This window comes from Ailuropoda melanoleuca, chromosome 16 (assembly GCF_002007445.2).
Source record: "Ailuropoda melanoleuca isolate Jingjing chromosome 16, ASM200744v2, whole genome shotgun sequence".
Taxonomy (NCBI): Eukaryota; Metazoa; Chordata; class Mammalia; order Carnivora; family Ursidae; genus Ailuropoda; species Ailuropoda melanoleuca.
This window is the reverse complement of record NC_048233.1, coordinates 31,163,467-31,177,187: the sequence shown is the minus strand read 5'-3', so window position 1 is coordinate 31,177,187 and position 13,721 is coordinate 31,163,467. Positions and strand designations below refer to the sequence as shown.

The following is a 13,721-nucleotide window of genomic DNA, read 5'->3' as shown; positions in this document are numbered from 1 at the left end:
GCACAAGGGTTCCTCATGCTCCACATCCCCACCAACACTTGTTCATCTTTCTGATGGTAGCCATTCAAACAGGTGGGAGGTGATATTTCATTATGGTTTTGATTTGTATTTCCCTGATGATTAATGATGTTGAACGCCTTTTCATGTACCTGTCATCTATATGTCTCCTTTAGGAAAATGTCCATTTAGATCCTCTGACCATTTTTTTAAAAGATTTTTATTTTTACAAGATTTTTTTTATTTTTACTGAGAAAGAGCGGGGAGGGGAGAGGAAGAGGGAGAGAGAATCTCCACTGAGCGCAGAGCCTGATTCACATGGCTCAATCTCAGGACCCTGAGATCATGTCCTGAGCCAAAACCAGGAATCAGACACTCAATCAGGTGCACCCCCCTGACCATTTTTTAATTAGATTGGTTTTTTTGCTGTTGAGTTGTACACACGGTGTATTTGTGCTTCCCTTGAGTTATATTTCTATCTAAAATGTTCTATGTGAGCTTTATAGCTAATACTGTATATTTAAATCTTAATTTTTTTTCCCCAAGAAAAACATCTTGGACCTTTTCCTTAATGATATTAAGAAACTTTCAGATACATCCAAGATAAGCACATTGGATTTCTGCAACTATACCCTAAAACATTAATACTTATATTGCATTATTTTTCAGGTGTGAGAATGAAACCAAATTTAAAACAGAAGAAGTATTTTGGGCTTACAATTTCTGCCCTACACCATACTCCTGGACTGCACTTCTGGGCCTTATTTTATATCTCGTTTTCTTCGCACCTGGTAAACAAAGGCTTTGTGTTGTGTTAATTAAAGTGTCTCTTTTTAGAGGAGACAAACTACCCTTTTTCAAATTCCTTATAAACTACTTTACTGAAATTTTTAGTTTTATGTTCTTCTCAGGAATGGGACCAATGCCTTGGACTGTGAATTCTGAAATATATCCCCTTTGGGCAAGAAGTACAGGAAATGCATGTTCATCTGGAATAAATTGGATTTTCAACGTTTTGGTTTCACTGACATTTTTACACACAGCAGAGTATCTTACATACTATGGTAAGAGAATATTTTTCCCACCTGTAGTTTCATTTTTATGTTTCCTCCTCTTTTTATACATGCTATCATTTGTGTTTAAAAGTTATAGATGGTTATATTTTTGCTATTAGAAGTAATCTCTATGTGGTTTTCTCATTCCCCAAAAGCCTTGAAAATGTACCTGGAAAAGATAAAAGGAATTCTCCTTTCCTAAGCAGCATTGCTTCTTGTCCGTCAGTGCTTTATAGTCTTTACCCACCTTCCAACCCAAACATCTCCCAGTTATCTCCCCAGTTGGAAATCTTCACAGCAGTGCTTTTAGTTTAATGAAGCAACATAAACAACACAGAATGGTAGAAAAGATGCAGGCAGGGAATCTAAGGACTAATGCTTGAAGATGTCTCATGACGGAGATGGAAGTCATGTCCAAGTAGATTCCCCAAGGATCATGCTGTGATTTATGCCTTCCACTGTATCATCTATGCTGTTCAGGCCACAGCATGTTAATTTCAGCGTCCACTCAGAGCAGCACTTACCACTGCCTGAAGCATAAACCTGACAGAAGTGTTTATGTGAAAATGTGTGGACCATAACTCAAAACAGTATTAGGAAGTGGCTGAGTCAGGAAAAAGCTTTGGGAAGCTACTTCAAGTCCATTTTTACTAAAATGAAAAGATTTTCTTTTTAGCAACAGAATTTCTTCATTATATGTATGAGTTTATAGTTTGTAACTGGATTCTAAAAGATGAAATGTGAGGTTTTTATTCTAATCTCCCCATAAGTCTCTGTATGTATATGGAGTGTCTCTTTCTTATACCATTCTCTGATCCCTTCCCCATCACTCACCCCACCTCATCCCATGCTCTGGGCACTTATAATTCCTTTTTGCAAGAACACACACACACCCCTCACAGTGGCACCATAAATGTTTGGAGCTCGGGCCAGGACTTATGCCTTGTTCACCAATATCTTCCCAATGCCTTCCCCAATGCCCTTCAGGGCATCCTGTTCACTTGATAAGCACTCAGAAGTGTCTGTCAAATGAATAAATATGCAGAAGAATTTTAAAATACAAGGAAACATATGAATCTGTTCCTCCTCTCTCTTCTGAACATCCTGTATTGGTATTATCTTTATAAAACTCTTGTTTCTCCCAATGAACATTTAGAAATTTAGAAACATTAAAAAAGGAAATACACTGGCAATTAAAGCTTTATACATAAATTCAGAAACTTATCTTTTTGACACAATAAATATTTACCTATATTTACTAATTCTTGAGAATGCTTAAATTTTTTTTGTTTTGGAAAATTCTTAAAGACCTAAATATAGATTAACATCCTGAGAAAGTATTTTTTACTAAGTCATAGACCAAAAGTCTACAAGGCAAGACTTTTGTTACCAAAGCTCCTTTCTCTCAAATTTATGCTGCCCAAACAGCATGAGGCAAAAGAAATCAAATTTAAACAGGGCTTAGCCAGGCTTTTTTCAGAAATATCCAGTTAGAGCAAACTGGTGGTTGCCAGAGGGGAGCAGGATGGGCAAAATGGTAGGAGGTACAGGGTTCCAGTAATTGAGTGAATAAGTCACGGAGATGAAAAGTACAGCATAGGGCATATGGTCAATGGTACTATAATAGCATTGTATGGTGACAGATGGTAGCTATACCTGTGAGCACAGCATAAGACAGAGTTGTGGAATCACTATGTTGCACACCTGAAACTAATGTAAATTGTATCAACTGCACTTCCACTTAAATATATAATAAATATAAACATATTTTTACCTATAATAAAAATCTATATCCAGTTAGAAGCAGCTTTCTGCTTTGCATCAAGCCAAGCTTCTGTCAGCACACTAGTCCATTAGGTCTACTGCTTGCTAGTAGTGGAACAATATTTAAGTTCAGATGAAGCTGTTTTTCCCTGTTTTTGGATCTGAATTTCAATCTACATGTTACTGGTTTATGTAAGATACATGTTTGTGTTCCTGATTTAACAAGCGTATACCATATGTATTTCTCTTGAAATACGCAGGTCTTTTATTTCGTCCTTTGTTATTTCATAAAACCTCAAATTTTGCTTCCTTTCTAAACTATACTTAGGTCTGCCTTGGACCCATTCACTAATGTTTATTACTAAAAACTGTCACCAGTATACCATTTTATGTATAGCACTTTGAGTACTAAATACTAAATCTGCTAGACAGATCCCTTGGAAAGCATTGTGTCAAAGTTCCTGTACTGAGATACTGAAATCCAGTCACACACGATCTTTGATTCCTCATTCTGTATAATTCAATTAAATATTTGTTTAAATCTGAAACTTAATATAGGACTCTAATAAGCTTTATTTCCTTCAGAATAAAGCTGAGGAATATCTGCACTTAACAATCCTGATAGACTCGTTACATGTTTTTTCACTTTTATCCCAAGGAGAAATAAGTAGTTTACATAATTGACTTGGCCATTACTTGGAGCAGGTCACAGCACCCCCAGCTGGCCCCTGCCTCTGGGGCTTAACCCCAGGTCTCACCAGTGGAGCGCATTTAGGAGGTTTTGGTATTTGCCTGCTTTACGTTCTTCAGATTCTATGTCTTGTATTTTAATAGAGTTTTCTTGATGTTGTTTGGCTTGGGAATCTGGGTTACAAGCATGAAGCCATATGGCCTTTAAGAATCTTTAAGAATAGTAATCCATCTAATTGTTTTTAATTGTTAAGGGTTGCACACTGACAGATTTGTTATTTTTCTGTATTCCACTGTTCCTAAATTGTGAAACATGAATGTTTCCTCAATATTATATTGTATGAAGCCAAACCTAGTTTGCTCTGTTAAAGATTTTGGAGTTTAGCAGCCTGATTTAGTCTAAAATGTTTTACCATCTGCGTTATTTTTTCTGTGTTATCATCATGATGATTTACCATCCTTTCTTTGTCCCTCCCTGCTAAAGATTCCATTTCTCTTCCCACAATTTTCACTTCTCTGTAATCGAACACACTTTATCTCCTTTCATTTTTACGCCTAAATCCCCACATTATCCAAGACCTAGCTTGTCAGTATCACCTTTCTGCATGAAAAGTTTCCCAATTTTTAAGTCCTACTAGTATCATTCCAGTCTAACAGCAACGCTTCTTCCCTAGTCATTTAGTTGAATTTGGTAACACCATCCCTTTTTTGGGTAACCAACCTCCAGAATTCTAATGGGCATGTAACATACATTATTTCTATTCTTTGCAGTTGGGCAGGGCAGCAGTTATTTTCCCCATTAGACAGATGAGGAAGCCAGGGTCAAGAGAATTTAAGAAACTATCCCAGGAGTCTGCCTCTGTCACTTTGTGACTTTCAGATCCATAGTCTACAGAGCCATGGTCTCTTCCTCTCACTGTAACACTCAGTCCTATATCCCACGTGACCTAGTACTTACTGTTTTCTGATTACTTACCAAGTATAAGACATAAAAAATGTCTGTTTAACATGAACCAACAAATGAAATAAAGGACCCCTACATTTGTAAATGGAGTTGTGTTTATAAACCAAGAATGTGATTTATACCAGCCCAGCTCCTTAAGAGTTGTATAGCTTCTGATGATTTAATCTAACGAACTATGTCATGATTTAGTCAACCCTTTCATATTTTTTTGAAATCTCATAATTTACCTCTTTTTGACTTCTATTTTCTCATGACGCCTCGTCATTCCAGAGCAGATTCTTTCAGGTGGCCAGTTCAGCAGCATTTTTCCTCTGTAGTTTTCCTTGAGCCTTCCCCAAGAAATGTTTCTGTGGATATTCCTGAAGTGGCTGTTTATAGCCATGTCTTTAAGAAGGTAGTCTGGGGGGCGCCTGGGTGACTTGGTTGGCTGAATGTCCCACTCTTGGTTTTGGCTCGGGTCATGATGTCAGGGTCATGGGATCGAGCCTGCATTGGGCTCCACACTCAGCGAGGAGTCTGCTGGAGATTCTCTCCCTCACCGTCTGCCCCTCCCCACTCACACATGTGCATGCTCTCTCCAAAAAAAGAAAATCTTCTTAATGTCTTTCCCATTCTGTAATGATTCAACAGAACTGAGAAATATTTTTCAGTTCTTTAACAGCTCTGCTATTTTGCTTAAAGCTTAATTTTGAAATATGTCATTATGTTGTCAAGTTTTGCCCTTTATTTCAGATCTGTTTACCCAATGTATTCCATCTGGCAGTCAACAACATTTATTCCTAGACCCTCTGGTGCGTCAGGTACCATTCTAGGCATTGGGAACCCAAATACAAACAAGCCATATAGACTCGGCCCTCAAGGAGATCAGTTTTGACACTGAAACGGAAGAGCACATCTCCCTCTCAAGCACCTCATAACCATCTCTCCCACAGCTGCTCCTGATTTGGGTTGTAAAATTTATAGAATTATAAATCAAACAGGAGCTGAGAAACCATCTTTTCTTACCTGATACGGAAACTGAGTCACAGAGAGGAGGTTCAATGACTGGAAGTCAGCAAGATTTAAACCCAGATCTTCCAACTCCCAACCTGATTGCCCTTCTGCAGCCACTTGTCACATTAGTTTGTCATCTTCCTTCACCAGGATGATCTGGATTGAAGGCCTCAAATTAGGCAGGAGCAGCTTTGTAATTAGGTTCTTATATTTAAACTCTAAAGGAAAGATCATCTTGGAAATATGTAGAGAATACACACAAGTCACATATATCTCATCCATGTAGGCTTGCTGTATTGACACTCAGAAAACGCAACCAGGCACTACTTAGGTCTTTTTATTTATACCACATTGGCATGCATAGCGTGACAGCAAAACAAAATTCTCTGACCTCATGGAACTTTCATTCTACTCAAGGGAAACAAATTAGTAAGCTTTTTATAGTATGTCAGATGGTGAGAAGTGCTACAGACCAAAAAAAGTGGACCTTAGTGGTCTAACAAAAGGAACAGGGGGACTAGTTAAAAGACTCCTGCAGTACTGCAGATGAGAAAGAATAGCCCTTAAACTAGAGATGCCAGTGGAATGGCAAAATGTGGTCATTTTTGGTATTTTGAAGGTAGACTGAACAGGATCTCCTGACAGGATATTGGGCAGGAAAGTAAGAAAATCAAGGTTGATTCCTAGACTTTGGGCATGAGAGACTGGAAAGATAACAGTTGCCATGTACTCCACTGAGTCATGAATTCAGCAGTGGCATCGCTGTTTGTGGTTCTAGAAATACAAGATAAATGAGAAATTTCTCCCTCAAAGTGCCTTGCAGTCTAGTAGACAAGACAGACACAAATTCATGCACACAATTGTAATACTTCTTGTTTATGATGATGGGGGCCTCAGCAAAGTGCTGTAAAAGTACATAGAGAACAATGATCTCCAGCCAGGAAAATGAGGAGAGACTTCAAAGAAGTAGTTATAGCTGAACCCAGTTTATCATTCTTCTTGAGTTAGACATTACATGATTTGAGCTTAGAAAGGTAAACTGTATTATGCCCACAGAGCTAGAACAGTAAGAGTAAAGCAGGCTGGTAGCTATTGTCTGCTTCCACGTCAGACCACAGTTACGCATGACTGACCAGAAAGAAAAGTCAAAATCAAGTACTCTTTCCAACCTAGGACTGTACATACAAATATGTATTATCTTCCATTGCAGGAGCCTTCTTCCTTTATGCTGGATTCGCTGGTGTGGGACTCCTTTTCATCTACGGCTGCCTTCCTGAGACCAAAGGGAAAAAATTAGAGGAAATTGAATCACTCTTTGACAACAGGTTATGTACATGTGGCGCTTCAGATTCTGATGAAGGGAGATATATTGAATATATTCGGGTGAAAGGAAGTAACTATCATCTTTCTGACAACGATGCTTCTGATGTGGAGTAATTTTCAGCTGCTGATACATTTAGGTATTTAAACAAACCTGGGGGACAAAAGCAGCAATTGGTGACCTCACTGCCCTGCTTTTAATCTGGTTCTTTTAGTCTAGTTTTGAATGACCTCATATTCTAGAATATTTGATTAGAGGGAAGATATAACCATGATGACATTTTTTTTCACAAGCGAAATGTAAAACAATATTTAGAGATTTTAAACTAATAATTATTGAACAAATGTATGTAATTCCTTCCTGAGGTAGTCTAAAATGAATATGTATCCAGTGACTTCAGTGGTATCCTTTTTTCCTAAAACCATATGTAATTATTAGTGGCAGTAGAGTCAGTGCTCATCTAGCTTAATCATATATGTATGATATCCTTATGAAGAAGGATTCTGGGAGAAGATCCAAGGGTGTTTTCTGTCAAAACATGGCCTATTGGCCCTAAATTTTCCTAAGGACAAGTAGTTTACCTGTGATCAGCTATTAGAAAGTAAATTCTATTTAAGCTTTCAACAAATTCAAAAGTGCCTCCTACGGAGACACGGCTGTCCTTATCTCCTTTGGATTCCACATTTTGGTCTCTCTCTCCAAGTTAGATCTTGAGAGTTCTTCATAAACTGACTCTGCACAGGACCTTTTGAACATTATGAAAAGCAGGTCTTTTAGGGTTTATTTTCATACATATTTTTTGCATTGGTGATAAGTATACATTTGCACAGATAAGCTAGCAAGTTTTGATAAGTATATTTTATTGCTAGAAAGAAAGAAAGAAAAAATTTTTATGGATCCCTGATTTGCATTAGTCACTTAGGTATGCAACTGTAAACACAAAATAGCACCAGATCTTTGACTGTATTTCAGGGTTTCTGTTCATGCCAAAATCACCTGATATTCACCACGCCTTCACTCATCATCTCTGGAGTCCTATTTGTGCCTTCGTTTGTGTTAATATAAATAGCTGCTAGCAGACTATTTTCCCCCTTCTTTTAATCAAATAATTCCTGAAACAAAAAAGAAAGGAAGAAAATCAGTGACAGATGATCCTGCTGTTATTGAGGTTTTGTTTTAATTAAATAGTGGGACTTATTTTTTCCTTAACTTTTTATTAACTCTTAAGGGAACTGTGACATTACTTAAACGTATTAGTCTTTTTTTTACTTTAAGAACATAAACTCATTTTTATTTTGCACACCCTTTTCTCATTTTCCCTGACAGTTTATCAAAAAAAGATATATAGATTTGTCTGTGGGTGTTTCCTTTTTCTCATACTTGGCTTGGATTTTTTTCCTTCTTGTCTAAAAACAGGCATTTTCTATTGGAACAGATTAATGGTTCTAATACAGCATACATTTCTACAATGTCTTCTCAAAGTGTTCATTGGTATTTATGCTCATTCATCAAATGAACTCTAATTTTTGCTCTTAAGAACTATACAGAATATACAAAATTACTTGCTAGTTCCAGTGAAAATATGAATGAACTGTTTGTGGCCAGATAGGAATACGTAAGTCTGATGGATTTTAATATGGCTCTAAACATCTAATAAGGTACTCTTTGGAGTGAAAAGATGGCTATCCCTAAATTCAATGTGTTTCTGTCAGTCTCCAAGATGTTTTGTTCTTCGCTTGAAGTCTGGCTTACTCCTATCACTATTACCAAACTCAGAATGTATCCAAGGAGGTTTGTTCTCATAGCCACCAAGGGTATGATAAGCGCTTGAACTGTCACTTCACCTAAAACTCCTTCAGTCAAAAAAAAAAAAAAGTTTCCTCCCTTTGACCATTTCATACAATAAAAAAATTTTAGAGAGTTTTTTCCCTGAACTAGGTGCTTTGACAATTGATTTCTAAGGGGATATTGATTTTTTCCCCCAGAAAAGCAGATGTGATTTAGTAGGAAAAATTATTGATATTTCTTATCCCATAAGAAATTTCTTCTCTGTGTAATACTTCACACAGGTAAAGTGAGGTGGAAAATGAGCTATTATGTGGTAAAATCAGAATATGATGAAAAGAAAAAATATTTAGATGAATAAAGTGCTCTCTAAAAATGTATTTTTCTGATTTATTCAAATAATTGCCTCAATTCTTCTCTTTATTATATAATAGCCTTAACTATATGCTTATGTACTCAGCTGGGCTGAATGCACAGTAACTTTATTAAAGGAGCAACTGGACTTTTATTATTTCCTAAAGCAGAACATGGCCTGTTCTCCCTGACATAAGCAAATGGTATATTCAACTTTATATCCATAAATGCACATAGTAACAGGGAAAATTAGCCACAGTTCTCCTCCCCTATTCCCCTCAACCTTTCCTTTAAAGGACTATTTGTTATTTATATAATGAATGATAAAGACAATATTCCATATCTTTGAAGTACAAGACAGAGTGGCACAGTATAAAGATTATATTTTTTTTAAAAACAACTACTTAAAAAGAAACCTTATACAATTAGAGTATTATTTTTAGATTTGTGAACCTTTATAGTATATTAAAAATTGCTTGACTTTTGCAGGGTTTTTTTATATTATGTATCTTTTATGTTCTCAGCATCTTTGGCTACCAATCAACTTGAAAACATTCCATCTGAAATATCATCAAATATATATTTTGTAGGACAATTTATAAATGGTATGATTTGACCTACCATATTAAAACAGATTAAGCATCATGCTTTTAACTGAAATTAAGGTTTTCTTCTAAGCATGCTGCAAATTCAATACAGACATATTATGTTTGAGGAACACATAGTAAAGAAAGTCATAACCCCTATATGAGGCTTAGCTTGGTGGCTGATGAGATCTGCCATAAACTGAAGAGAATATAACCCTTCATCTCCATCTGAACACATAGGGCTGAATGTGATGTCAGATAAATTTTAAAGATTTGGTATTAATAATTTTTCTTCAATACAAACATTCCTAATAATTTTGACTATTGCACCTTAGTCATTAATTACCCAAAACATGATTTTTAATGTATTCGTAAAGGATCTAAGTCAAAACTAAATTTAAAAGGTAATATTTCTGTTTGAAATTTCGTTCCCAGCCATATGCAGTAATTAGTTCTCTGATGGAAAATGCTATGATGGTAATGCTGTCAAGTGCTTTTTCATAATTTTATTTTACCACTGAGCTATATTTTAGTATATGAGACTCTATTATTTTTTGTTACTCTAAAATGAGAATTCCATTAAAGTAAAAAATTTAGAAGTTGTTTACTATCAATCATTTCAAAATCCATTATGTAGAGGAAGAGTGAACAGAAAAAAAGTAAACTGACAACCTACCCTTTTGCTTTTATATGGGAAAGTAAAATTGAAATGTATTGTAATCACAGATTCTAGGGGAAGGATATTCTAAAAACTACTATCTCTTATCTAAGAAAGTCTCACAACTTAAAGACACTAATATAGTTTAGAAATATTGTATTACAGTGAGGGGGATTGGAAGGATTGTTTTATCTCACTGGCACATTAAGAACAATTAATGAGATTTTTGTTATAATCAGTTTTGGTTTTTTTTTACCATTCTCCTGGTTAAAAAATCTCAAATTTTACTAAGCACCTAACAACTTTAATTTATACAGCTGTTGAAACAAGTTTTCAGTTTATATCTTGTTACTAACTGCAAATAAAACAATGACCTAGCAGGCCCATGGCAGAGAATTCATAACATGTGCTTTACAGCAAAATCTATTACATAGTGGATAAAATGTATAGCTCATGTATAGCTGCTGCCTATGAAAAGACTTAGAATTCTTCTCTGGATTAATTTTAATGTCCTGTTTTCTGTCACTTTATCAATTTTCTTAGCCTCATGTACAGAAATGTTAAGCTAATTTGATGAAGTGATCAGGTGGTAGCAACATATCAATTATCAGTACATTCAGTTCTTCTGGGTGAGAAATGTTGTTGTTTTCTGGAAATAGCAATCATTTTAAAATGCCAGATAGCTAACTGCTACCAACTCTCTTTTACATTGTCTTTTAGAGAGGGAAATATTTGTGTGCCAATATTCATCAAAGAGATATTTTGTAAGAGTGTTAATGATGTTCAGAAGTACATGAGAGAATTTTATCCTCTTAATTTGCCTGTGAGTGTAAAATGGTGTAATTCCTATAAATCTTTATATGTATAAAGCAGTCTTGCACTTGAGTGATTTGGTCTATGGTATGTTCAATAACTACTTTCATTTGGTAGTAATATCCATATATTTATTTCATTTCACACAGTTAAGTTCGTGTGTTTGATTTTTGTCATATCAGTATGAGAAAAAGGAATGCAGCTTACAAGTACTTAAAAAACGATATTTTGTGAAGTTTTACAATTTTAGTAAATTTAACATCATTCCATCTCATTTGAAGGTTAAAAAAAATGAGACTTAACTCTAGCCAAAGTAGAACTTTATATTCTACATGTCCAAACTGGTTCCTAGAGGCTTTTGGACTATATCTCATTTGATGTTATAGTATCTTTATTTGTAATAATGTTCAGATTTCTATTTAGAAGCTCTAATGTACATCTAGATTAAATCAAGTTTTATGCTTTTAAAATATGTATTTCAAAATGTATATTTTATTTTGAGTGCATGTTATATAGTATTTAATACTTCACATGTCTTGGAAAATTCAATATAAATATTTATACTTACATGTGACATATGGAATATCTCTTAAAAATTATGAATATGTATCATTTCCTTCAAAGTCATTCTAGCCTATAGCTGTATCAAAAGTATTGTATATTTTATGGAAATTTAGTGATGTATATGTAAATTTTTTAAGTTATTTTACTGAAGTTCAATCTTTACATAAAATTAAAATCTTTTTTTAAAAAAAAAGTGTCAGTGCCAGAACTGTAGATGAAAATAATCTAATAAAAGTTACGACAATTCATTAGTCATTTATCTCCTTTGCACTTTTGTATTTTCTCTAATTCTTTTGATTTTAGGATCTAGGTTACACAGAAAGGCATCAACAAAAATTAGTTATCTATAAATTTATGCAATCCTACTCATTTAATATTTTACCTCTTGATCATAAGTAAACTCAACTATCTTTAAAAATTGTTCCAGGGAATTATTCAAAATAGTAAATATAAAACTTTGAAATGAAATGCTTTAGGAACCCTTGAAATAATATTTCTGGTTGCTGTCAAAACCAGATGTGACATAAGCCATTATGTTGGGTTGACAGAAACTGTATTTACTTTGTAAATAAAAACAAAATACCTGCTGGATGACTAGCTGATAATTCCTTTTGGAACTCCATTGCCATTTTGCCAGAACTATAGCCTCTATTAGTGAGAATTAGCTACTGTTTTTCATCTGGGCAGCTGTTTGTTAGACTTATCTCCATAGTTAGGATGTGCTATCCTGAGCCCAACTGTAGAAACAGCCTGAGGAGATCCCATAAAGACACTAGATTCACTTGTCCAAAGGCTTAACAATAGAGGGGGTCTCATGTCTATGTAGCTTCTCCATGCACACAAAATTAGATTTTCTCCTGTTTAAAAAAAAAAAAAAAGAGTTGCATTTAATCAAGGATTCTGATGCCAGCAGGTAAGGTAAAAATCCTACAGACAGAATGATCCAAGAAAATCCCATAAATTATGCCTAAAGGGACTACTCACCAGGACACCTAAATACTGTAGTACATATTTCCATCAGTGATCAAAATCCTCATTTAACTATGCAGCCCTGTGGGGTAAACACTGTAGGTTTTTAAAGGTACTAAACTTAAGTTCAGAACATTGTGATGACTTGTCCAAGATCACACACTAGTAGTAGTACAGAGCTTCTCTGCGGTCTACACCAATAGTCTTCCTCTCTCTGTCGTCATTGGAACATCATCTGGTCAGACCCAGGCAGAAAGATTACAAAATAAATAGACACTGTGGAATTCCTGTGTTGTAACTTAAATGGTATGCAGAGGAAGAATCCAATACCTCAGAACAGACAAAATTCTGAAAACCTTTGATTTGGAGATTTTTCTCCAAATATGAAGCACTACGTAGTACACTGTTTAAGGAATCAGAAAAAATACAGATTGCCAGCTTTGAATCCCAGCTCTTCTGCCTACTTCCTGGTAACCTCAATTATTTACTCTTTGCCTCAATTCCTTCCTATAAAGTAGGAATGTTACTATCTACCTCATATATTTGTTGTGGGGGTTACATTAATCATCTAAAGCACTTAGAACAATAGCACATAGTAAGTGCTGGATAACTGTCGGCTGTTCTTAGTGTCATCCTTCACATGCTATCCCTGATGCCGCTAAGGTCGCACTGTCCAAAGCACAAGCAATGTGTTTATAAATTCCTTTCCTGTGAACAACTACTAGGAACAGGAGCACAGGGCTTGATATATGTCATATAGGCTGTGTGACTGCAGCAGCCCAGCTCCTACCAACCAGAATGGTTTGAGCTGATATGGCTGACTAGCCTGATGGCCCTCTCCCCTCTCCACCTCTTTCCCATGAGCATCCTCCCGAAGGGCACAATGAAAAGCACAACCTTCTAATAGTCTCCAGATTAATAGGATTTAATACACAAATTCTCTGTATGTGATCTCTGAATCAAGAAGCAAAAATAATTTTAGAATATCTCTTAGTAACCTATCATTTCAATTCCTTTCAGCATTTAAAAAATTTTTGGGGGCGCCTGGGTGGCACAGCGGTTAAGCGTCTGCCTTCGGCTCAGGGCGTGATCCTGGCGTTGTGGGATCGAGCCCCACATCAGGCTCTTCTGCTATGAGCCTGCTTCTTCCTCTCCCACTCCCCCTGCTTGTGTTCCCTCTCTTCGCTGGCTGTCTCTATCTCTGTCG

The 13,721-nt window shown here is 35.7% G+C and overlaps 1 protein-coding gene and 1 long non-coding RNA gene across 2 annotated transcripts in view; one reads left to right on the top strand and one right to left on the bottom strand.

The window, feature by feature from the left end:
- Positions 1 to 11,788, top strand: part of SLC2A13 (solute carrier family 2 member 13) — a 350,636-nt gene extending 338,848 nt beyond the window's left edge. The window contains exons 8-10 of the mRNA XM_002925835.4: positions 667 to 788; positions 909 to 1,061; positions 6,674 to 11,788. Coding sequence (XP_002925881.2) covers positions 667 to 788; positions 909 to 1,061; positions 6,674 to 6,900 — 502 coding nt within the window. The 3' untranslated portion in view covers positions 6,901 to 11,788. The remainder of the gene's footprint in view (positions 1 to 666; positions 789 to 908; positions 1,062 to 6,673) is intronic.
- Positions 7,780 to 12,583, bottom strand: LOC117796810. The gene is made up of 3 exons (XR_004621484.1): positions 12,530 to 12,583; positions 12,129 to 12,402; positions 7,780 to 7,896 (listed from the first exon to the last, which is right to left on the bottom strand). It is a non-coding gene; the product is annotated as an uncharacterized LOC117796810 (long non-coding RNA).
- Positions 12,584 to 13,721: the final 1,138 nt, after the last annotated feature.